General features: G+C 39.2%; 1 protein-coding gene across 9 annotated transcripts in view; it reads right to left on the bottom strand.

Moving 5' to 3' along the window:
• Nucleotides 1-26,823, bottom strand: part of TNIK (TRAF2 and NCK interacting kinase) — a 381,221-nt gene that overhangs the window by 64,370 nt on the left and 290,028 nt on the right. For 6 of the 9 annotated variants that reach the window (XM_081954743.1, XM_081954747.1, XM_081954748.1 and 3 more), the window contains exons 13-16: nucleotides 24,974-25,084; nucleotides 19,818-20,009; nucleotides 5,129-5,293; nucleotides 1,724-1,963 (exon numbers count right to left, since the gene is read on the bottom strand). In XM_081954743.1, the coding sequence (XP_081810869.1) occupies nucleotides 1,724-1,963; nucleotides 5,129-5,293; nucleotides 19,818-20,009; nucleotides 24,974-25,084 (708 nt within the window). The remainder of the gene's footprint in view (nucleotides 1-1,723; nucleotides 1,964-5,128; nucleotides 5,294-19,817; nucleotides 20,010-24,973; nucleotides 25,085-26,823) is intronic. The other 3 variants (XM_081954744.1, XM_081954750.1, XM_081954751.1) reach the window with 3 other exon arrangements.

Raw genomic sequence — 26,823 nt, 5'->3', positions numbered from 1 at the left:
CTGACCTGCAAAGTCAATGGGGGAGGCCAGATTCCCTTAACAACAGTGTTACTAACTTAACAACTGCATTGATTCACTTAACAGCTGTGGCAAGACAAGTCGTAAAATGGGGTATAGTAATTCGCTTAACAACTGTCTCACTTAGCGACAGAAATTTTGTGCCCAGTTGTGGTCGTAAGTCAAAGACTTCCTGTACTAGAACACATTTGAGGATGGGCTGTCTCCCTACAGCTGGTAAGCCTAGCTAGCTTTTATTATTTGTATAACATGTTATATGCCCTTCATTCTTATGGGTATGAGGGCCTGTCCAGAATAATTTTGGGTTCAGATTAGGGAAGTTATGGGGGGGGGGGGGGGGAGAGAAACTTTTCTATGAGCCTCTTTGCCTATTTTCAGAAGATATGACTACCATTAGAGGTCAGGCGGTGCCTGCAGATTGAAAACTTCATTGCTTTGGCCATTATAGTTTAAGAACTGGATTAATATACATCTCTAACAGGTAGTCAATAGCTATCAATGGATTTCCTTAACTATGCAGTGGACTCGTGCCAAGAAGCTATGGAAAATCAAGGAATTTTTATTTGGTTTTATCCAGATCATTATGTTTGCCTCATAACCTGAGGTCATAAGGTTGCACATCATGCTAAAATATCTTCCAGAGTCTTATTCCGCTGCAATTAGACTAAAAGAGATCATTATTAATTGCAATATAAAGTAGGAATATTATATATTGATTCTGATTATAATTACACCGAAATGGAAAACCAATTAAGTTTTCATATGGCCCCATTAACTACTTTTTGGAAAGTGGCTCTGATGTGGTATTTCAAAAAACCCGAGGATGCTTCTTAGCTGCAGGAAATTGGCATTGTATTTGCTTGATGAATTTCCTCTTTGGCAGAAACTCTGGGGGCAAGCTATTCCGTCTCAGTGGCTTCTTCATATTTTAAACTGGATTGACTGTGCTTTTGTTTTCAAAGTATTTGCTTTATCGCAAATAATGAAGTCTTTAGATTTTGTCAGTATATAAATGGAATGAATGAATGAATGAATGAATGAATGAATGAATGAATGAATGGAGTAGTGAGCTGCTGGGGACTAGGTTTACCAGATCTGGATTGAAAAAAAAAAAAGCAAAAGCAAAACCTGGCAACCACTTCAGAGTAGCAATTATATAGTTTATGTATAGTAGCTCCTTGCTGTCCTCTAGCAGGCAATAGCAATAGCTCTTAGACTTGTATACCGCTTAATAGTGCTTTTACAGCCCTCTCTAAGCGGTTTACAGAGTCAGCACATTGCCCCCAACAATCTGGGTCCTCATTTTACCAACCTTGGAAGGATGGAAGGCTGAATCAACCTTGAGCCTGATGAGATTCGATCTGCCAAACTGCAGCTAGCAGTCAGCTGTAGAAGCCTGCAGTACAGCACTCTAACCACTGCGCCACCTTAGCATCCGGATGTTGGCAGCTCAAACTAGTTCTATTGGAGGCCAAACCTGTTACTCTTTTGTCGTCTACCACAGAGCTACAGTTACTGCCCTCAAAGGAATTTGAAGCTTGTCCTGAAGTATTAATGCATTTGGACGTCAAAATGCAGGAGTCACCAGGGCCATACTGGGATAGAGCCCCTGCTAAGATTTGCAGCGCCGTCACAGAAGTCTAAGCTATTTCCTATTCCAAATTTTGCAACTTAGCACGATTCCTTTTTTAATTTTTTTTTTTACCTTTGGTGGAATGTCTTCTTCCTGTCGTAACCAAGAACTTCGATCAAACTTTTCAACACGAGGGGGGAGAGGAGGCTTTTCGGAAGTGGGGTCCGAGTTCTGCCTTGGCATCTCAGTGCGGTGAGAGGTCACCGTTAGGGCTTCCTGCAACCCAGCCATTCCCTTTGTGGGTTGTTCATGCAGTGACTGAGAGGCAGGCAAGGAAGGTCCCTGGGATTTCACACTGACCAGATGTGGAATCTACGCACCAAGTTAAAACAAAGTCATAAGTATCAAGTTGGAAAAAAAGTTATTAAAAAGAGTATAACGAAGCACGTTTTTTTTTAAAAAAAAATATTTGTTTCCCCAATTTTTATTTTAGTTTCGTTTTAGTCTTGTTTTTGTTTTTTAAAATGAATTTGATTTTTAAAAAAAATTCAGATCTTTCAATAATAAGTGGATGAAGGTCAGGAAATGCCAAAGATGAGATTCCTTATTCAGCCTGAATTCTGTTCCTCTAAGAACATCCGTTAAAGCATAGGTTTTTTTTTTTGTTATATGATAATGTGTTATTTATGAAATGATGTAAGAAAATTACATATGAAATGTTTGTTTCATTTGGCATGGTCTATGAAATCCAGAAACAAAGGAAACTTGATTTTTCCATAGATTATTGTTGTTATTTCCACCCATTGGATTGGTATGTCAGATCCATGGTGTTCAGCGTCTTTATTTTAAAAGAACATTTCAAAAAGTGGAGTGGCTGATTTCAGGTGCTTCAGGTGAGTTGTCGAAAAGTGTAATGCTTTCTGCATTTACACTACTATAAAATTATAATGATTAGGAATCATGTACAGAAATGCAGGTGGCTCCTCATTTGGGTTGCACTGAGTTGCCAAAATAGAAATAGGAAAAAGTAACTTTGCAATTGGTTTGATAGCTACAAGAGAAAATAAAATGAAAATCGTGAATCTAAATATCATTTGGACAGACACGGGTCATGCTGACATTAAATCTTAGTTTGTCTGATCCATGATATCCTCACCATATCAGCTGATATGCCATAAATCCTTACCAACAATAGTTAATAGTTCACACAAGAAGGAAAAACCAAAACCCCAAAGGACCTCATAATTTTGTCTGCTGTATTCAGTTGCTTATTTATACCTCCTGTAAGATATTAAATTCTTTATATTATTTTAGGGGCAAAGTGTGATGGACTCTCCAGCTAGACTAGAGGGAGGCGTTAAGCAGGGATCAAGCTTAGAATCCTTGCACTGAAGAAAGCGGCACAGGCCTGACTTCCCCGAGAATCCCTGAAGCCTTATCTCACCATTCACAAGACAATGCATTCAATCTGGCAAGATTCTTGTAACAATGGGACTAACAATAAAGCTTTTGTTTGAAACTATTCACGACATGCGCCTGACACAAAGGGGGCTTGGACACTACGTATTTCCCTTAGTTTTAACACAAACACACATTTCCATGCTGTAAATGACATATGCCAGGTAAAAAAGATGCGGAAAAAAAGCAATTATATAAGCAAACAAAGAAAAAGCTTGACCAATATTTTGTTTTACTTTAACTGGAAGAATGGGTCACAAGCGAGCTGGAAGAATTGCCATCCTGGACCAAAGCAGCATTTTATATGTTATCTTCTCATTTTTCTTTCATGGAAACCACTGGTTTATCGTCCTGTAAGCAAGCTGACTAACGTAGGAGCATGTGGGGAGGTTTTGTGTTGTTGTTGTTTTGCACAATTGAAGGAGAAAAAAGGATGATCTGGAGTGGAACTGATGATGAGATTATGAATGGAACCATGGAAATGCAAAGACAAATACGGTACTATTAATTTCACTCATATTACCAAGAATCGAAGGAGGCAGCAAAGCCAAATTTGCTCCACAGCAGATTCTCTGGATGTCTATCAAATATGCTGATATCTTACAGTATATACTTTCATTATGTCACATTCACAATTTAGTTAAATATGTATTATGCAAATGTGTTCACATATATAATTCTGTGGAGCCTTGGAGCATGTGGCAAACACATCCCAGAATAGCTTCACAGGAACTGGGCTTTTAAAATAATAATGAAATCTACCGTATATTATTTGAACGAGACATTCTGATTTTTTTTCATGCATGCCACTGCTTATCCCAAAAGAGAAAAAGATAAGACACAATTCCACATTACTGGAAACACCATTTTAAATATTTATCAGAATTCCTGGAGCATGTTTCCTTACGGCTTGACTTTTGACCTCTCTCCCAAAGAGCAAGGTTAAGAGCAGATTGATACATTTTTCATTGCCCCTACCCTGCAGTTAGCTCAACGTCTATTTGACTGTCTAAAATAACAAGTGATCACAAGGTTTGACCCACATTACCTCCCTATCTTGCCTACAAGTTCTCTTTCCAGCCCATGATGACTTCCCCCCTGTTATTTCTGGTCACTCAACCATCCAAAAATTTCCATTACCACTGCTTTTTCTCCTAAAGGCCAAGACAAGAAGCCCAGATGAAATCTGCTGTCTCAAAAGCAGCTCCATGGATTACATTTTCTTCCAGAAAAATAAGGAATACATGCTATTTCATCGGGACTTGCACGTCTTATTCATCAGCCTCCTCAAATAATATTTTCGTGAACATCTCTTAGGATTGAATGACCTCAAATAATGAAGAGACACCTACTGTACTTCAATAACAGGATGAGTAAAAAATCCCTAATTTTATTTTAATTATAATTCCCTATCCAGAGGACAATATGGTGGTTGTGACAGCTAGGCCACATTTTTTTAAAAAAAATTCCTCTCAGATAAGGGAACAAGGAGAAAACAGATCATAGGCCCGTGATGGTGAACCAATGGCACGTGTGTCAGAAGTGTCACGCAGAGCCATCTCTCCGGGGCACGCGAGGCACCGCCCGTTGCTCTTCCGGGTTCCGGCACATCGGCCAGCTGGTCTTCACATGTGCAGGAGCATTAGAAACTGGGAAACCAAGTGGCCATTGCCCATGAGTGCACCGGAAAGATGATCTTCCAGTTTCTGGCACACGCATGCGCAATGGCCACCTGGTCTTCTGGTTTCTTTTGCACGAAAACCAGTTGGCCGGTGTGCATGCGCATGTCAGAAACTGGAGGACCACGCATGCACACTGGATAGCTGCTCTTTTGGTTTCTGGCACACGTTTCAGCCACGGTGCCAAAAAGGTTCGCCAACACTGCCATTGGCAGTGGAACTGAATTATCTATGACAAACTACATGCAGAACTTGACTGCGTTGTTCTGAAATGTTAATGCTTGTTGGACAGGGTAATTGTTTAGAGATGACGTTACCTTTGATGAGAATAATCTGTCACATTCTTGTCTGAGCTGTAGCTGAGAAGCAAAGAACAAGAGGCTTTACCAAGACACCATACCTGTGGATCCACTGATCGCAACATGGGTGGTGTCCGAGCAGGCTGCACCCCGCTAATACTAAAGGATTCTGATCGAGGTGGAAGGTTTGGGTCAGAAATTCTGTTGGCCACCTTGTGAGGCATGGCTGGGGAACTTTGCCGGTTAAGTCTGGAACGTTCTTCAACCTGAAGCAAGAAGAGAAAAGGGAGCTGTGAATTCAAGTTGCCTGAAGGCCTTGTCCATAATACCCCTGAAACCTGTAGAGCCATTTTCTCAGTCTGTATTCCCAATCAGCCATTCCAAAGACAAAAGTAATCCCAGATAACTATGAATGGTGGCTACACTGGAGGACTTTCATATTAGTAAATAACACCGTAAAATTAGTTATGGTGGCTCAGTTCCACCTCTTGTCATATAAATAAATAGTCAATCAGCTCAATTTAAATGGCTTCCTAATAATCAGCAAGAAGGCTAAAGTGTAGACCCAACAGATTGTAACTCAGTAAACAGCAGTCAACTGAAAGTGACAAAAAGCAATAAGTGAATAACATTTAGCAATAGCACTTAGTCTTATATACCACTTCATAGTGCTTAACAGCCCTCTCTAAACGGTTTACAGAGTCAGCATATTGCCCCCCAACAATCTGGGTCCTCATTTTAGCAACCTCGGAAGGTTAGAAGGCTCAGTCAACCTTGAGCCTGGTGAGATTCGATCTGCCCAACTGCTGGCAGCCGGTGATCAGCAGAAGTAGTCTGCAGTACTGCACTCTAACCATTGTGCCACAGCGGCTCTTGCATCTATGTATATAAAAACAGGTTGCAGGACAAATTTCCAACATCTTTTAACCTATTTTCCCCCTTGCTTTGGCAGAAGTTAATCCAAATATATATGTATCCTCATATGAAAGTCCTTTTTTTTTAAAAAAAAAGTAACATAATCTATTATTTTATTTTTATGAATTTGGCTCCAAATGTGCTTTGCAGGTTATATTTAGCAGGTTATATTTTAGATGTTGACTTTTTTAAATGGCTATACAGGTTTTGTACATTTTTCTACACGCCTTGATATAGCAGCCCTCTAGAACTTGCCCAAGCAGACAGACAGACAGTATATACCGTTCTCCAGAAGATTATAAATCAAAAGCAAGAAAATTCATTTTTATGCCAGATTATACCAGCTGTGATCATAGATTCCTGCCATTCATAAATTTCATCTTTGGGAAATTTCCTGCTCTGAATCCAGCAGCAGAAAGAAGAAAAGAAAACCCCACAAAAGAGCAACAGGTAAAGATGATGCAAAAATGCAGAGCAGACTTATCCGTCTCCTCTCCTTGGTGGCTTTTGTGACACTGAGGACTTTGCAGGGATGGGACTGCATACGTAGCATAATGAAACCAAGAAGCAATTTACTGGATACACATACAACAAGCAGCTTTTGGTTTCAAAAAAAGCAATAAGAAGGCAAGGCCAGAAGATAACACCCACCCCAAGAAAAGCAGATTCCCAAACTTTACATCAAGGCAGATTAAAACATGGCCCGCGTACCAAGATAAAAGAGCAGTAAAGATTGCTGGAGGTTCAAAGCATTTTTTTCCTCAATTACAGAATTTCTGCATGATCTGTTGTTCCAGTCATACCTCCTACCAAAGAAACTGCAATGATCATCCGTTGTTCTGGTATAATACATGGACCACAGGAAGTTGCTGAAACCTGAATTACAACACTGGTCCATCTACTTCTGAATTATCTAAACTGACTGGTTTTAGTAGGAATCTTTCCTAACTCTAGGTAGAAAATCTTGGAACTATGTATGCCCCTAATCTAGGAAGAGATGCATCCCAATGGCTGAACTCAAAGGTGGCATATCCTGAATAGAGAATTACACAGACCTGCCAAAGGGAGCCTTTACACATGTTAAAGTAGTGTAAAGTTTAAGTACAAAATTTCAGCAGGAAAGCTTTGAGAAACCCTAGTTTAGAGGCTCTCGAATTCTTGGATTACCACTTGAGTTCCAAAGAGGTGCTTGATCTCTTTTGAAGACACGAGTATCAAAACAAATGTTTAAATGCTTTTCAGGAAGGAATGGCAATGATACACTCTTATTAACATATGTAATAATTAACAGAGCTAGAATCCAATGGGATATCTTGATTAAAAGAATTATGCCAACAATAAAACCCTTTCAGACAAAATATAATGCCAGATTTGAATCAACGGTGAATGATAATCAGCAAAGGTTTAATTTGTGGGATACCTGCATTTTAAAAAAAAGTTCTTACAGACCCTCACCATCACCAATGTTTTGCTTACCAACCTTCGGTAGTGCTCTTAGTCTGACAATGCTATAAAAAAGATTCACAAGGTAAAACAAGGTCTAGACCAGGGGTGTCCAAACTTGGCAACTTTAAGACTTGTGGACTTCAACTCCCAGAATTCCCCAGCCAAGTTTGGACACCCCTGGTCTAGACAGATAGGACAATGTTGTTCGGTTATCCTTAGGATGCCAAATGCAGGACAGTATGATTGTGAGCTGTTTTGCAACGGCCTAGTTGCCTTTGTTACACTCAGAAAAGTGGTGGAAGAACTCTTCTTTGGAAAAAAAATGAGCCAAGAGGTAATGATTCTTCTTTCCAAAAAGACTCATTCCCCCTTTCTGTGAAATAGCAATAGCACTTAGACTTATATACCGCTTCATGATGCTTTACAGCCCTCTCTAAGCGGTTTACAGGGTTAGCCTATTGCCCCCAACAATCTGGGTCCTCGTTTTACCCACCTCGGAAGGATGGAAGGCTGAGTCAACCTTAAGTCTGGTGAGATTGAAACTGCTAAATTGCAGTCAGCAGAAGTAGCCTGCAGTACTGCACTCTAACCACTGCGCCACCAAGAATAGGTTTTAAAAGGGTGGGAATTGGAGAGGACAAAGCAAGAACATATTGCTTATAATGTCCTATATTCAATGCCCTGGCCACTCTCTCTCTCTCTCTTAACCATAAACCCAACTGCAAAAGTATGAATAACAACCTCCACAACTCCATCCTTCCCTTCCACCACCCAACCTTCTAATCCTGAACAGACCGCCCTAATAAAAGGAAGTAATTACTTAATTTTGCAAATAATAATGATAATATCTGTACGTGGTTGACATGGCTTTATACTGCAATATCTGAGCCAGCAAGTAGCTCCAGATGCTGTTTGATCCTATGGCAATTATGTTTGCTTATTTGTTTTTAACTTCAATTCATGTTTGCCATCCTCCAAATGACCATAAAGCAGTTGACTAAGCTGCCAAAACAGTCAAGCCCAGAGTATTTTCTCCAGTCCCTGAGGAAATAAAGCAGTGCATTCTGGGATGTAATCCAATCATTAAATATCAGGCTGAGCCAGCCCTGGCAGCAAATTAAGGCAGAATATCAAGGTTCAAACAACCCATGAACTAGGATGTCGTCACCAAACTTTCAAGCACTTCGTTATTAAACAGGCTTGATGTGGTACAATGCTTTGCATAATTAAATCAGCTTTCAAGTGGGCAATATTTATGATAAAGGAAGCTAGACTGATCTGGAAGGTGCTTTTCTCCTATATGGCTTAATAAAGGCAACTTGGTAAGACTTTATTTCTTTGTGCAAACAGAGTGCAGTTGTTTCTTTGAGAAATCTACTCAAATTCACTAAACACCCTGTTTCCCCGAAAATAAGACTTCCCCAGATAATAAGCCCAATTTGGCTTTTGAGCGCATACGCTAAAATAAGGCCTCCCCTGAAAATAAGCCCTCCTAAAAATATTTAAATGCATGCACAGCCGGTTCCCGCCATTTCCTCTGGTTGCTTGCAGCGCAAACAACATGAGATGAGGCGAGGCTGGAGGGGGGGAAATGGAGGGGGAACATGCCCCATGCACCCCACACGCCCTTACCTAATGGCCGCTACTGCAACCCTAGCCACCACGCTCCTTCTGTCACGCTAATGGCTGCCGCAAAAAGAGTGGCAGGTCCAGTGACGCGCAACATAGCAGCAGCCATGGGGTGACCACATTCGCTGCCTCCTGCACCTCAAAAATAATAAGACCTCCGCGAAAATAAGGTCAAGTGTTTATTCCGGGTGTCAAAAGAAAATAAGACCCTTTCTTATTTTCGGGGAAACATGGTAGATTTCCCCGGATTATTTTATGCCAAATCTCTTTGCCATTCCCAAATATGTTCACCAGGAGAACCGGAAAAGTAAACAGCAGCACTTCTTAGTAAAACAAATTGCTATAAATTTTGTGAATACCAGATTGCCATTCACCTAATGGCAAATTTACTTCTACATGCCTCTGGGGAATTTTGGATAAAATACTATTATTTATGCTTAAGTCAAAGATGAGGATGCAAACAGAGTCTCCCCAATTCCCTTATTGCCACCAACTATTACAAATTGTACGATCTAAATTAAAAGTCAATGTATGCAGTCTTTTATTAATACGTCCAACTTATCATTTAAACTGTCCCACTCTTCTGCCCAAGACAACCATCAGCCAAACACTCGTTGAGACTGTACAGAAAAGCTGAGAGGCAAGCTATTTTTAAGTATGAGATACACTTATACAGTATTACCTATTAACACTCCACTTTTAACAGCATTTCAGTTACACAAAGCAACACACACTTGGGACTCGAGTTCTGAAGATCTCATTCACAACAAACTCACTGGACTGAGTGCAGATTTTACTTCAGCTCCTCAGATTTTTACACCAATTTAAGAAAAAGCTGAAACAAATAGGTTTCATGACACGCAATGCCTTTCTCCAGCAACTTGCACACTTGTCAAAGCTTTCACTGTTGTTTATAAACTTTGGTAGACAATTGAACAAACCACACTTTGGAGTAAAAGCAGTTTAACTTTTATTTAAGCTGTAATTAGTCTTAGCAGCAATGGGAATACATATAGAGGTTCCCCAACTCCCTCACTGCCACCAATTGTTAAAAAGAAAAAGCATTTTACAATCTGAATTCAAAGTTATGCCGCCTCTTCTATTAACATCTCCAACCAATATTTTAAAATAAGCACTTGATTTTTCTTTTAATTAGTTTCGAGCATGCATGGAATATAAAACAGCCCACCCTTCCTGGACAGCCTTGCCTACAAAAAGATTTCTTCATTCAAGGAATGAAAATAACTTTGGGGGAAATACATCTTCATTTTGGAGACCCCAGAGAAAAGAAAGATGCCAGCAGCAGCCAGATATGAAGCATGTCAGATTACAGACCACAAAATCCTCCCACGATAGCAGCTAATTGAAGCCGCAACTAGTGTTTGATAAGCATAAGAATATTTGGGGTCTGCATGCATTCCTTTGCTTATGCTCATAAAAGGATGTGAGATCTTGAAAACTGCCCTTCAATTTAGACTGATTCATGTTTAAAATGCTTTTATTAGATTTTTGTAGATAACGTAGAATTACACAAAATTACTTTCAGCTATTACTTTTTTTCTAGCAGAATCAAAAAAGGTACAGCCATCCTTCCAATGCACTCCAGATTTCCTTGGTTGCCTGTGGCCCTTTTTCTGCTCTTCTACAATAGATCCATTCCCTTGCAGAAGGGTTTTAAGACAACAAGAGACATAAGGTGCCTTTGAAAGCTGACAAAATTCACTGGGCCTCTTTGGGAAGGGAAAGGAAAGGAAAGGAAAAGATATCAAAATTTTCTTTTGGTTTGCTTTGGAATTCAGAGAATATGAACTTGAACAGCAAAAGGTATTAGTTGCATGAGTATATTTTGTGGAAGGTATAGAGCATAGAATAATAGAGTTGGAAGGGAACTCAGAGGTCTTCTAGTCCAACCCCCTGCTCAAACAGGAGGCCCTGTATCATTTCAGACAAATGGTTTTCCAGGCTCTTTTTGAAAGCCTTCAGGGATGGAGCACCCACAACTTCTGAAGGCAAGCTGTCCCACTGGTTAATTGTTCTTACTGTTATGAAATTTCTCCTTAGTTCTAGGTTGCTTCTCGTCTTGGTTAAGTTTCCAGCCATTGTTTCTTCTCTTGCCTTTTGGTGCTTTGGTCAATAGTCTGACCCCCTCGTCTTTCTAGGATCCCCTCAAATATTGGAGTAGTACTATCATGTCCCCCATTGTCCTTCTTTTCATTAGGAAGGAATCTTCAAAATTCTTAAGTTCTTAATTCTTAAGTATTAGTATACTATCCCAACCTTCCAACAGGAAAGGAGTTGAGAGACAGATAAACAAACAGCAGGATAGGGGAAAAGATCCTTTGAACTTAATGTTGAAATGCTCCACCAAATCTTCAACATGTTTTGAACATACAAGGTGCCCATTGAGTTTAGGGCAAACGTCAGGCTGATAATTCAGAATTATGTTTTGTTACTGGGATTGTTAGGAATGTAAGCTAACAGTTGGGTTAGCAATATATAAACCAGGATGGTAGTGCTGTAGCTTTAAGTACTGCTGTAATGTGATTGGCTGCTGTTACCTGAAGCAGCCATAAGAGGGAGCCAGAATGACTGTTAGCTCTCTCTATTTGTTAAGACGCTGACCGGTGGATGTATCGTGAGTTATTGTGTTTTTGTTACTGTTAGCTGTTTTGTGTGCTAAACTGATTATTTGGTACTGGACTGTGTTCGAAGGATCATTCCTTAACTGAGAACATTGATAACTGACTAACTGAACTGTATATGACTTGGACTGTAAATTGAACTCTGAATACCTCTATATTTCCACATAGTAAACTACTATTATTCATACTATTCGGTGTCCCTGTATACTAGTTTGTGCGTGTTCTTCCATACCACTCTCCTTACGCTTCTCTGCACACTCGCTCTCCTAATGGGGAGCTTACTTACTTAACAGGAATTAAAGCTGAAATGTTTTTTTGTTCCCTAATAATATCTGGTTAGAAGTAAAAGACCTAAATCTACAGATTCATAATGGATTTGAAAGTCCATCAGTAGGCTAACATAATGAGTCTTAAGAAAGCAGTTGAACTTTTCTATTTAAGCACTTAAATAAAATATTTTCAATAGGAGCTCTAACACCTGCACTCAAAGCAAAACAGCCAAAAAAAAAATAGTTTGCTTATGGAAAGTTCAATTGAAAATACCATGTTGTATGAGTGTTAAAAATATAACAAGATTTATATTCTTCCAAAAGACTAGAATGTGTGTCTGTGTTAAAAAAAGATGGCCTTAAAATAACGGGTCTGTAAGTGTATGTGCTTGTTTTTAATAACAATATTTGGAAAAGATATATTGATAATAAAAAGAAAATGCCAAGTATTGCATTTTTATTAGTAATAAAGCATTCATTCATCTATTAATTATTCTATTGCATTGCTATCATATGGTAGGAGGGAAATTAAGGTCTCCCCCTAATATAGAAGGAAGCTAGTTATACATTCAATTATTTGTTCTATATGCTGCCTTTTTATTCAGATAGTGGGAGAAGATCCACGTGCAGTGACAGATTATAACATGGAAAATCTCAGAGGAATGTGGTAATCTAGCTAAACTAGTTATGCAGCAGCTGATGGGAGACTATGAACATGTTTAAGATAATGCAACAATGCAAAACAAAATAACCCACAAAGCATTTGGTTAGAGCTAAAGATGCTCTAACCTTATCTTATGCATTTGGATAGGACAATTTGTGAAATCCAGGGTGGAAGCTAATTGGGAAACTAAACAAAAAATCTTGGAATGGCAAATCACCTTGGCACATTGCAATGGCAAACCACTATCTTATCCCACGAAGAAAACTGTATGATTGTAAGTCAATAGAAGCTAAGCTTGCTTGACTACAAGTTAAGATTTTGGCACGAAACCCTGAACAATTGCAAATTGTCTGAGGGCCCAGATTGTTGGGGGCAATATGCCGACTCTGTAAACCTCTTAGAGAGGGCTACATAAGCACTATGAAGCGGTATATACATCTAAGTGCTATTGCTATTGCTAAAGAGCATTGCAACAAATATATTGCATTGAGTAACAAAATGATTTGAAACTATGAAATCTTAAAAAAGAAGGAAAATAAAGTTATTCCTTCTTTTTAATACTTCCCCCCAATTTGCACTGCATATATATTCCTTCTTGGGAACACCGAAATACAACCCTTGTTAATTTATTCTCTGTTCCTCCAAAAAGAGAGAAAACATCTGCTGGATTTTCAAATTCGAATTTAACAGAAAACAGCAGATTGAGAATGAACCATTTCAAGTTCCTTTCAAAACGAGGAGCAGAATGTAGCTAGGTGACTTGGTTATTGAGTACCAAGGAAAGATTGGCAAAGAGCAACAGCATTTGATCATGTTTAATTAGAAATGGGACCAAATAGGAATTGATGGAACACTGGAATGCTGTTATCAAATTAAATGAGCTGAGGTTTGCCAGATGTATGCATTTAAATGAGATAAAAATATAACACATTACGTGAAATATAATTCATGTTTAGATGCTGCAGCAGATACTATGCTAGAGGAGAGAAGAGCTGGAATATGTCTTAATAACATAAGAGATATGTTAACTATATGATAACTATAAAACCAGGGGTGTCCAAACTTGGGAACTTTAAGACTTGTGGACTTCAACTCCCAGAATTCCCCAGCCAGCCATGCTGGCTGGGGAATCTGGGAGTTGAAGTCCACAAGTCTTAAAGTTCCCAAGTTTGGACACCCCTGCTATAAAACTGTTTATAGTTTTGTAAGAGCTTATGTTACAAATACTCACATGGTAAATGATAGCAGCTCAAAGCAAAATAACAACAAAAAAATCCTCGCTTGAAGCTATTCGTTTCAGAAATGCTATAAACTTTTGATAAACCCTAGTTATAGAATGAGAGAACATTGTAGCTTATTGGTAAATACTAGGGAAATTACTGAAAGAATTTATCCAGCGGAAGTGGTTTTATGTATTCCTGTCCAGCATATTGAAGGTTAGGTGTGCTAGATGAGAGAGACATATAATTGTTCACATGCAAACCGAATGACTGTTTGGAATTTGGTATTTGTGGAGAAAGTTTGGAAGAAAACAAGGAAGAGTTAGAAAATGAACCCAGATTCACCGGCATAGCAGTACCAGAGGAATTGCCATGGGAGCCTTCAGAAGGCCAAATCACTTCAGAGTTAGAAGAACAGGAAAGGGCATTTAAAGATACTGAGCGAGAGGAGGGAGATAAGGGTTCCATTCTGGATACATTCCACTGAGAAATTTGTGGAGAAAGATCCAGAGAAGGAACAAGAAATTGCTCCGTGCTCTTTCCTATCATTTTCCTCGGCATCTGTGCCTGATGGTGCGCAACAGAAATGTGATGATGTTCGAAGACACTCTCCGTAGATACATGGTGCTTCTTCCGGTCATTTTGTATCTTGTGATACCTCAAGACACAGGCTGGGCTAGAAGCACTCAAATCTAGATGATCGTGCATTTTCAAGACGTTTAAAGATGGAGCGCTCCTCGAAGGAGAAATAACACCTGGGTATAAATGCGAAGACTGGTTTTTCCTTCTCTGGTCTCCACTGTGCTCTTGGAAGTTCATTTTGATTTTATAAGGAGGTAACGGTGGCTTATCTCTTTCTGGAAGATGAGGAGAAGACACTGACTTGACCTCCAGCGGTTGCATCCTATCAGGGCTACATCCTTGTGATCGAGAGCCACGGAAGTGCTTCATGTCGCTATCCTTGTTCCTTTGGTCTGGAAAACCACGCCTAGTTTCAGAGTTTATCAAAATGGGTCTTTTCTTTGGATCTTCCTGAGGGCTTGGCATGGAAATTGTAATGAGAGGCAACAGTGCTACTGGTCTAGAAGCCAACATGCCCTTTCCTCTGTGATCTAATGCTGGTGGATCTTGTAAGCTTTGCTTACCATGCAGTTTGGAAATGTTAGGATAAGCCTTAGAGTTGGATTGAAGAATGGTGTCTTTGTGAATAAGAGAAAGCATGTGTTTGGGAATGGAACTATGGTTCTGTTTAGCTGAGATAACAGGCAGGTTATTAAAAGTTCGTTGCCGGACCTGGGAAAGTAGGATTACAGAAATTAAATTGTAATGAATCTCATAGACAAAATGCAACTGTTCAATGCTCATAATACGAGATCTTCTTCACTAAGACAAGACCCAAACTTGCTTTGAAAACCGTGCTGCTTCAGAAAATCAAGGAAACTAGGTGTTCTAACCCATACACTGACAAACAACAATGTACACATACCCCTTAACACAGAAGATATACTGTATTTTTCTGAGTATAAAACGCACCTTTTTCCTTCAAAAAAGAGGCTGAAAATCTGGGTGTGTCTTATACACTGAATACAGCAGTTTTTGCCTCCTGAAACCCCGCCCCTTCACCAAAATGGCCGTGCATAGCTTGTGGGAAGCTTTCAGAGCTCCTGGGGGCTGGGGAGGGCAGAACTGATAAAATAATGTGCCGTTTTTTGCTCAATTTTGCCCCCCGCAGCAACCGGGAGCACTCTATAAGCTTCCTAATGCCCTTTTTTTGACAAAAAACGGGACAGTTTTCCCCAAAAATGGGCCGTTTTTTGCCTCTTCAAAACCTTGGTGCATCTTATGCTCTGAAAAATATGGTACTTGGAGTTATAGTAGACCAATCTAATGACCTATTTCTGCAAGCTGGTGAACTTCTTGGAAGTCAAAGAGAGAACATTAAATAAATAGCTTTCCGTATAGTGACTGGAATTCATTGGGCCCCTCTGAATGTGGACTTCCGTGGACTTTTAATGAAGATGAGTTGGCTTACTTATAAAATCACATATCTCACTTTGTTTGCATTTGGAACATAAGCAGATTTAGACAGATGATTATATAGATGGGCTAAGTCTACAAACTACAATAAATTTAGAAAAGAGCAACATGGAACAAGACAGTGACAAACCAATTCCATTTTGTGGCCCAGAAAGCTATCCAAGACATAACAGAAACTGTACCTAAATGAAAGATATTACTTTAACTCAGCGATCCACAACTTTTGGCAAGCAGTTGATTGCACAAATCAAAGGTTGGAAACTTAAGCACTCTAATGCAATATTTAGAGCAGTGTTTCTCAAACTTGGCGACTTTAAGTCCTGTGGACTTCAAGTCGCCAAGTTTGAGAAACACTGATTTAGAGGGTTGGGAAGCCATTCATATTATTTAAATTTGGGCTGGAGGATCTGTAGATATTTGAAGTTATCTTTGCACCTTTTAAAAATGAGCAGCATCTTTGAAATAATTGTTTAACAGATAATATAGCATAATCCCAGGATGTGTTTTCTTAAACTTGATTGCATATGTGCATCCTATTTAGAAATAATTTCCCAGATTGTTGCAAAAGTTATCACTATTATAATATTTCATTATTTACCCTGAACTTTACAATTATGCTTTTTGACTGCCAATAAATTTTAGCAGTTTACATTTAAATAAATATAAAATAACCTTTTCAAAAGCCTGAGTAAAAGCATTGCCATCACATGTTACACTATACATTAAAAAAGATTCCCATCTCTCAAAGGTGTTGCCCTGTTAATGATATTTATCTTGAAACTGTGGATCATATTTGATTGCTCTGTGAATTTTACAAACATTCTGGGCAGATATTATCTAGCCTATTTTAAAATCGGGACCAGAAAGAAGTATTTATGTACAAGTTAAAATTCTTCTCTCAGATAAAAATCCTAACATTACAATAGTGACAGATAAATGTTTAACTCTGGCTATAGAAACAAAACCTAGATTAATAAATCAACATGTCTGAGTTTTAAATGTTTTATGCAATATCTACCAATTCATTTTATGTGATAAAATGTTTTACTTATGCCAATGTTTTAAATTATATCTGTAGTCTGTTACTTTTATCTGTGGTCTCACTTCTATAAAATTACCTCAGAATGCAAGATTGACTAAAATATTGCATACGTTTTTTTAAAAATTATTTTAGCAGAGTAGGGGCGTTCTTGTCTGTTTAAAATATTTCCCAAATTCTCCTGCAAAACATGAACTTGATTACTATAGCGATTGCTTCATCTGATTGGGTCCATTTCATTGAACAAATGAAAATCTACTACGGTACGTAGAATAAATGGAAGTTTTCCAATAAGGATGAAGAAATTTTTTGACTTTACAGTAAAATTCTCTCTTTTCATTCTTTTACCACTAAACCTGGAGGGTGATTAAGATGACCTTGAAAACCCCTCTGATTTTGCTGCAGTGAATGGAAACAAACAATGCAGGAAGGGATTTGGGGAAATGCTCCAGAGCTTTCTGCGATGACTTCCCCAAACCACAAATGTGACTCGGGGAGATGAGGCCATTTAAAGCTGTGATCTCAGGAACTCTATACACTGCACTTATCTTCCGGCTTTCCCTTTGAGAGCTTAAGATGATATACACGAAGACCTTCCTTCATTTGATGCCTGTTTAGTAAGCTATGTGGAGAGAAAATGGCTCACTTAATGTCACTCGGCAATCTCCATAGTCAAATGGGGACCTGCAGCTGGGTCTTCTCATACAGGTCTTACATCTTAACCTCTACGCTATAATGAAATGCCCTGTAATAGTCACTCAGTAAAACAGGATAGTTATTAAGAGGCCAGTAGTTTTTCAAAGTGGTAGCAATTACTGTGCCCCGGTGGCATCTACTATCTGCTTTTGAATGGGCAATCCTTTCTTTCAGAGGAAGTGTATTATGTGAACATAACAGCTTCTTATTCAGTAGCTGGCACCGCTATCATAATTGCAGCAGAGATGGGAGCAGGTTCTTTCTCTGACCTCACAGTGGGAATTGGGCTTTTTAAAAAAATGAGCTGAATTTTTAAAAATATATATTCTATTGTTTTGGACACCGCCACTCCCTTGATTTTGCTAACAAGGTTGACGGAGATGCAGTCACCAAGAAAATTACATGCATCAAAGAGGCGATTCAGTCCAGAAGTGCAATGGGCAGTTAAATGACCAAATGGGAAAGGATTTTTTTTTATAAAAAATATGTTGGTACAACAGCCAACACTTGCTGTATGAGACAATACATTGGATAGCTGTTTAATATGGAACAGGCAATCGCTTTCAAATTGTATGGGAGATTCTTAACCTTTCTCTGAAAATTTGCTTGCTTATAATTTGCATTTTGTAAAAATGTGCACTTTCATGGGAGGATTAAGATATTCTGAATGTTCCCTCACAGCACTCTCCAACGTGGCAATTACGAGATTGACCAACACTTAAACCAAGGCTTTCACATCAATATCCTCATATATTACTTCTGCTGAGGTTTGCACTATGTATGCAAAACACTTTAGCACATGATTTGATGTGGAAAGTGTTCCCCGAATATATAAGATTGAAAATCATCCGAGGAGCAAAAAAAAGAAGCAATTTTCATGTGGGTTTTTTTAAAAAAATCTGCAATACAACATGGGGAAACAGCTAGGATAAAAACAGTGCAAAGTTCTAAACAGTAGTACTATACAAAAGGTATATTCTAATTTTATTTACATGCATTTGCACATCCGTCCTCAATTACCTATTATATGAATTGGGAAAAGTACTGTCTCGTGTTAGACACTGTGGAAAATAGATTCAGCTGTGCATTACTTCTGATACCTAACTTTAAAAAGGGTGTAAATTGCAAGAGAGCTTTCTTAAAATATAATCTCTCTACATATAAGCAACATGTGTATGTGTGATTAACCAAGATATTAAAAATGTTCTGGAACAGGAACTTTTCCTGACCTATCAAAAGGCTGCACTAGCAACAATTATCAATGTTAGGCACGAAGATTTATCAGCTGGTACCACACATGGAGTCCTTCTAAATGGATGCTTTGGTCGTACTAGCATTTTCCACCCTATAATACTTTATAAAACATATATACCACTGATATTTTTTAAAAAATAGAATATTTCTATTAAGTATCACATACTGGGGAATTTTGTTTTTCAAGTTGCTTGAAAAATACTTAAGACAGACGAGATCTCTTCTATCTGTCTGTCTGTCTGTGTGTATGTGTGTGTTCCAGCATAACTCTGGAATGCCTCGAGCAATTTCAATCAAACTTAGTACACAGATGACTTACTCTCTGGAAACAAATACTCTGGGGGATATTGTGGGTTTGTGTTCTGTTACAATACAGCCTGTTGTGCCTTCAAATGACTTCTACTATACTGCAATAAAATGGCTTCTACTATACAGCACAATGAAGTTGCCATGGTAATGGCTTTATAGTACTCCACAAGGGGGCTCCTTCTTGTAAGAGGGGAAATCCAACATTAGAAATTACGTTTGGTCCGGACATTTCCCCACTATAAATAAATACCCGGGCAGCTCCTGGTTATCACCTAATTGCAAATAAAAACCAGTGAAAACACTCAAGTTTTTAAAATCTTGACCATCAATACTGCAATTCTATTTGGTTGCTGAATCATTTTCTTTCCTGAATTAGACACACCGGTAACTTTACCAAGTTTACATCACATCGCCCAGATCCAAATGTGTGATACAACCATCAAATTTCAGAATTGTAAGGGAACCTCAATCAATTTGGGTTGGATACAACGACCTGATGACATCAGAGGGCAGATGAAGTTATTGGGCCAAATAACCCAATATAATGAAGAATCAGTGCTAGGTAATCCCAAAGAGTTCTGGATGTGGGCGGGAGGCTGAAAATGTGTGCAAATTCAATATTGACGAAACTGGTTTGTATACCTGCTCTATAAAATGTGATCAGGCCTACCTCTTTTGCCCAAGCTGGCTTCTCAGTGGCGTTCATCCCTTCCTTGTAATGATAGAGAGGCTTCTTTTCGGTTGGTCTTTGTTCTTGTCGCTGTTGCTGCTGTAAAGAAACTAGATAATCTCGTTCTTGTTGCAGTTGTCGCTGTAGCCTCTCCGCTTGCCGTTGTTCCTCCAACTGCTTGCGCTTGTATTCCTACCAAGACATGTACACCACACAATAATGAACAAAGCCCGAAAAAAGTATGAAATTGTGGGATACGCTCCCGCTGTCAGAATGCTACTGTGAGGGAAGCACGTAAAAGGAAGATGTTTACTGGATGAAAACTTAACATTAAAGGATGCAATGATTGTGATTTGTATGGATTCCAATATTCATTGTGTTTGGCTAATGCAAACTTTTGGCCAGGCCCCTTTACCAATTTAAGCTCTCAACTCCCTTCATTCTGCATACACACAGTATTTACTTGTTGCCCATTCCTAATCAATTTCATGACCAATCCTAACATCCATCACAAATGGGTATTCATTTGATCTATTTGAATGGGAAGCAATTCAATCTCTATTCAATCTCATTTTAGGCTCTACATATAAAATGACTTTCAAAGGGGGGAAAAAACCTCCATAAAGTTTTAATGTGTAGTATTTCGACACAAAGAAAACCTTAGATCTGAAAGGCATTTATTGTTAAATAAATTGCATTTTTATTTTAACTGACACCTATTGCAGAATTATCAAAACGGCTGGCGGTAACAGAAATTGTTACACGGAAGGGTTTGTGTTTTTTTTTTTTGCTTGTTCTATTGTTAACAAGGGAATAAAATTAAAATATCACTAATTAATGCAATGCTGGTTAAAAAACAACAACTCTGAATTGCATATCCTGAATACTGACAAGATGCAACTTTGAACTAGAAGGGAAAAGAAGGTACAAGGGAAAGTTTGTGCATTTGTCTACTTAACTTTAAGGAGTGTAAAATGCAGTGATATACAACACACACTCTTCTAGCATGAATGTAAAGAAAGCAGACTGTAAAAACCAACATGCCACCAGACTGCATAGAGAAGTTAGATGTGGATATTGTATTGTAGGACATATTTCTAGGAGGTTTCACTTAATTCTAAGTAATGAGTGGGGAACGGAGACGTACAGAGAAAGATGTGCACGCAAGGAAGTCTCCCTCCAACTGCATCCCCAATTATTAATAAAAAGGCAATACAAGCATTCAGAGTTCTTGGTAGGGTTGCATTTAGAAAGAAACTAATGCAGCAGGCTATCTTCTACTCTGGAGATAAAGTTGGGCCTTAGCAGACCAGCTTCTCCCCAGTATGTCTTTTCATATTAGCTTAGCCTTTTAGGACTGCCACTTCAGATGCTTCCCCCCCCCGCCCCCCCCCCCAAAAAATCCTTTATTTACTTGCATTTTTCTTGTTGTTTTCTGATCTTCATTTCCTTCTCCTTTCTTTGGTAGTCTCCATTAACACTTCACTATTACTTTCAGGCCACAAATAGAGAGCAATGCTGCTTATTGGTATTGGAAGGGTATCCCAAAATCAGAATTTCAGACTATGCTCATTTTTCAAAAATTCTTTTGTTTCTAGCCAATTAATTGGACTTAGAAATTATTTAAGAATTAAAATCAATTGGCATATATGCTCCAGGATGACTATAGCTAACTCCAGCTGTAGGCTGTGCCTGAAACTCTCTTTCTCCACAACTTTAAGACACCTCTTGGATGAAGAAGGTGAAACAGTCAAACAAACTAATTAATTAACTAACTAGACTGAAATTCTGGCCTAGGATGTTCATGTTTTGTTCTTGGTAGGAATTTAGTCCAAGGGGAGCTAAATTTGGAAAAAGAAAATGTTATTGGAAGATGTAATGAAACATTCAATAAAATGTTATTTAAGGCTTTGAACAGAGGTTGGCAATGCAACACACAAAGCACTAGGATGTTCATTGGATCTCCCAAGAAATAAATTGTCCAAATTTCACATTAAAACCACAACTATCCTGCACTAATCTTGTAAGATATGGGGACTTTTCCAATAGCCTGTGCAAAAGCTTAGGGGTTCTTTTTATGAATGCTTGGACTGTGATTCCAGATAATTCAGTAGCTAAAAGCTGGCCAGCTGCTGTCTTGTGAGCTCTTGCTTTCTCTTACCTATTCAAAATAAATTATAAACAATTTGCAACTGAATCTGTGTCCTGATTAAAAGCAAATCAAATAAGTGAGACTCAATCCTGGTAGCATGCCTTCCACCCTTATACCTTGCAGATTCCAAAAATGTTAACAAATGCCAAATTGAGCAACATTTTAATACTTTCAAGTATTAAAAAATGGGGGGAAAGGTGGCAACTCTATAAAGACTGATAGCATGCTGTTGTGCTACAGACAGAAAGGATGGGAGAAAGGACATAAGACGGATTCTGCCTCCCCATTACCAGAAGTAGAGCTTGTTCCTGCAGTAACTGCTGCTGCAGGATCTCTAACTGTCTCTGTTCTTCCTCTAACTGTCGCCTGATGTATTCCTGGAGGTGATAGGAAGCAGGAAGCAGAAAAAGGAAAGAAAAGGGAGAACCATAATTCCAAAGGCAAAAAAGGTGATTGTAAGAGTAGGAGAGAAAAAAATATCACATAACCATTAAAGATTGCTGCTTGATAGAGGAGGGTGGGAGCAAAAGGAGAAAATAGAAATACAGTGCAATGCATTCGGCTAAATGGAACTCTTTGTTGGCCAAGTGTAAATATCACACAAGCTGCAAAAACTGTTGCTGAGTAAGTAACAGAGTCTTGTTTCATTTAATGCTGAATGTATATTATGCATAAATATACTACGGCTGTGAAATATATTCCCCACTGTGAGCCTGCTTACTCTCTTGTAATCCCTTTCTCTCGAATGAATGTAAATGCAAACATTAATTCTTTTCTTGCTAATTATCTCAGGTAAGCATTCCAAAGTGAAGGAATGCAGAAAAGATAAGAGCTGCCCCTTTTAGTCAGTTTCCTCATAAGTTGAATTCCAGAAACCACGTGGGTTCACTTGACCGGCATCATATCTTTCTGATACTGTAAAGCAGAGGAAAGCTGAAGTAAAATCATAAACACAATTGTGGTCATGTGATTTTCAATTAGAACCCACTTTGCCTAACAACCAAGATGCAGGTCTCAACTACTATCATTAATGAAGGACTCCCTGTAAGGGCTTACTAAACTGAGATGAGAGTTGCAGACAAATCTTAGAACAACTAAACAGAGGTAGTCCAGTTCATTTAGTGACTATTTGAAGTTACAACAGCACTGAAAAAAGGTGACATGACTATTTTTCAAACATACAACCACTTTAGCATCCCTGTGGTCATGTGATCATAGTTCGGACATTTGGCAACCGACTCATATTTATGACGGTTGCAGTATCCTGGGTTCATGTGACCTTCTGATAAACAAAGTCAATTGGGAAGCCAGTGATGTTATTAATTTACAACTGCAGGGATTCACTTACAACTTGCGGCAAGAAAAGTCATAAAATGGCGCAAAATTCACTTAACAACTGTCTCACTTACCAACAGAAATTTTTGGTGCAATTGTGGACATCAGTCATGGAGCACCTGTATTTAGTTGAGGTGGAGAAATGTAACTATAGACTGAGGATAAGGAGTGTGCTAATAAAAGTGATTGTCCTTCCAAAATAATTATCTGAATTTCCACTATATTGGAAATATTGTACTCTAGTCCACTCTATTGACATCTACACAATCTCCACCTACAAACAGCAGAATCTCTCAAGGATTTCAAGCAGAGAATCGTTTTGAATCTCCCCCTCACTCCCTCGTTTACCTGGAGGTGAATCAGGAACGTGTCAGCAAACAAAACTTTAGCACTGCAGGAAGAACTGAAAAACAGCAGGAACTAAGATCCAGGGAACGGATCTTCAGAATTAGATTCTGTTACATTTGATGAGACTTTCTCAGAAGTGAGCAGAGAGTTGCAGCTTCAAATGCCAGGTGTAATTTTATAAGGAAGGTATGCTTCTACAAAGGAAGCATTAAAGCAAACACATCCTCTCCTTCCACATGCCTAAACTTTTAAGAAAGGCTCAGTTGATGCTCCAATTCACAGGTAGGTGTACATGTCAAAACTCTACTACTGTACTGCACTTATTATGTATGTACTCGACTTATGACAATTGGGACTGGCAAGGTGCTTGTTAAGTGAGCAGTCCCTGATTTTACGACTTTTTTGCCACAGTTGGTAAGCGATTTATTGTGGTTGTTAAAGTGAATTATACGGTTGTTACGTGAATCCACCTGCCCCCATTGACTTCACAAATGACAATTACATGACCCTGGAATGCTGCAACCGTTATAAATACATGCCAGTTGCCAAGCATCTGAGTTTTATTCATGTGACCAAGAGGATGATGTGATGATGGTAAGTGCAAGGACTGATCGTAAGTCACTTTTTTCAGTGTGTTATAAGTTCTAACAGTCCCTAAATGAATGGTGGAAAGTTGTGGATTACTTGTATTCAGTTGGTGTCTGTGTGTGTGTGTCTGGGCACATGAGTCAGTCTGGATTCTGTTGACTGCTGGACAAGCCCATGCAGCTTTCTTGGTAATATTTTTTGGGAAGTGATTGCCACTGTCTTCTGCCTAGAGTTGACTCTCCCAGTTTCTAGCCAGCTACCTTTAAGCACCACATCAAAACCCACAGACCCCTAAAACCACATTGTGAAGGGCAACAGAATGTGTATTCAGGCCAATAATAGGAATTAATGAGCGGTGGTGGCACAGTGGTTAGAATGCGCAACTGCAGGCTACTTCAGCTGCCAGCAATTTGGTAGTTCGATTCTCACTGGCTCAAGGTTGACTCAGCCTTCCATCCTTCCGAGATGGGTAAAATGAGGACCCAGATTGTTGGGGGCAATATGTGGACTCTGTAAACTGCTTCGAGAGAGCTCTAAAGCACTAAGGAGCAATATATAAGTCTAAGTGCTATTGCTATTAAATTGGGTATCTCAGTCCAACGCCAACATCTCCAAACAATATGAAGAAGTTGGGTCACACTGAACTTCCTTTTTGAGAGGCGTCTGAGTTTGACACTTAGAAAGTAGTATGCACTATTAAAACATGCAATCATTTGGATATGAAGCTCGTCACCTGCTCGTGTTCAGCCCGTCTCCTTTCCTCTTCTCGCCGCAATTGTTCTTCATAGTGCCGCCGTTGCTCTCTTTCTTGTTGTTTTCTTAGCTCTTTCTCTCTCCTTTGCTGCTATAAAGGAAGGCAGGAATAAATTATTTAAATCAACTAGGAAAATCACATAATTATTGTTGGTTTTGAAAGTTGGTGCTGTTTTAACTTTGAACAGTCACTATCTAATGAGAACTATCTGTATTATATCTAACAGTCACTATTTGATGGTCCTCCATGTCCCCAAAGTTAGACATAATGTGGTAGAACCAACAAAACCAATATCCAACAAGATCATAAACCTTTTGTCCGTAGCAAGGCATATACTTTAAACCAATCAAGCAACAATCCTTTCTGCTGTATCTGATGACCGTAATAGTCACGTTTGTTCTTATAATTATAATGCCAGGGGAAAATCTATTCAAGGAAGACAGAGAACTTTAGGTTTAGGCATCACAAGCATAATATATGGAAATCATCTGAAACACATGGATGATAAGAGAGCTGGGGGAAGCACTGAAATCAAACACAGCTTGACTGGCATGTCCTTAGATTCAGTTGAAGGATAACCTTTTACATAAGAAGTAAGTCCTACCTTATGATAAGAAATATGCTGTTCTTTATATAAATATATGGACAATAGTAAAGTTTAATTTCCTCTAACCCCAACAGCTGATTCTTTATTTAGAAATTAAGAAGTGGTTTACAAATAACAAGAGAAAAAAATATTAAACCAGTGCAATCAAATTTCCGGGACTTACGTTCAGCAATAATATCCATGAGCACCCAGGGTTAGTTCTCTAAAGATGCCTTCTCCAAATAGTTCAGGAAAAAAATAGTTGTAGCCTCTCAAAGTTTTGGCCATCTTAGAGGCATTCATGGAATCTCCCTTAATGGAGATTAATGGAGACTCCCTTGTTGGAGATTACAGGCAGGAGTTCTATTGCAGTGTGTCAAAGCTATGGTTTCCCCAGTAGTAATGTATGGCTGTGAGAGCTGGACCATAAGGAAAGCTATATATGTTAAAGAACTGATGCTTTCAAATTGTGATGTTGGAGAAGACTCTTGAGAGCCATTTGGACTGCAAGGAGATCAAATCAGTCAAACCTAAAGGAAATCAACTTGACTGTTCTTTGGAAGGACAGACAGTAAAGTTCAAATACTCTGGAACAGGGGTCACCAACATTTCGGACATCAGGGACCACTAAATTAATGATTTTAAATCCCACGGACCACTAATACGACCTGCCTAATGACCGGCTGGGTGAGCGTGGCTGGGTGGTCATATGACTGGGTGGGTGTGGCCAACTTGAGGTCACCCACATTGAGGGGTGCCTTGCCGGTCTCCCCTCCCAGCTATTCCTCGCCTTCCCTCCCGGGCTCCTTAGAGCCCCAACTAGAAGCAGTTGTTGGAGATAAGCAGCCACCGTGAGAAAGAGTTGGCAAAACAGCTGGCTCAGTTCAAATTGGATCTGACCGAGAAGGTGGCTCAGCAGGAGCACCTCACTGAGGACTACGAGCATAGGCTTTCCAAGCACAGGGAAGACCTGTGGGAATGCAAGGCCGGGTACGGGCCCCTGGAGGCTCAATGGGCTGAGATGGTCAGCCAGTTCCAGGCTATGATGCAGTCCCACTGGAATAAGGCCCTCTGGCTCTTCACCACCAGCAGCGCTTCCCTCCTGCCTTTGCCCAAAGCCCCGCACCAGGAGGCTGAAGCAGAACCCAAGATGGAATTTCTGCCCCTCTCCGACCCTCACAAAAAGACCCCAAAGGGGGAGACTCTCTGCAGCAACACAAGCATACATTGCATGTATCCAACC

The sequence above is a fragment of the Natrix helvetica genome (assembly GCF_964273705.1).
Source record: "Natrix helvetica genome assembly, chromosome: 5".
NCBI lineage: Eukaryota > Metazoa > Chordata > Lepidosauria > Squamata > Natricidae > Natrix > Natrix helvetica.
Note: the sequence above shows the minus strand (reverse complement) of the source record. Positions and strands in the feature narration are given on the sequence as shown.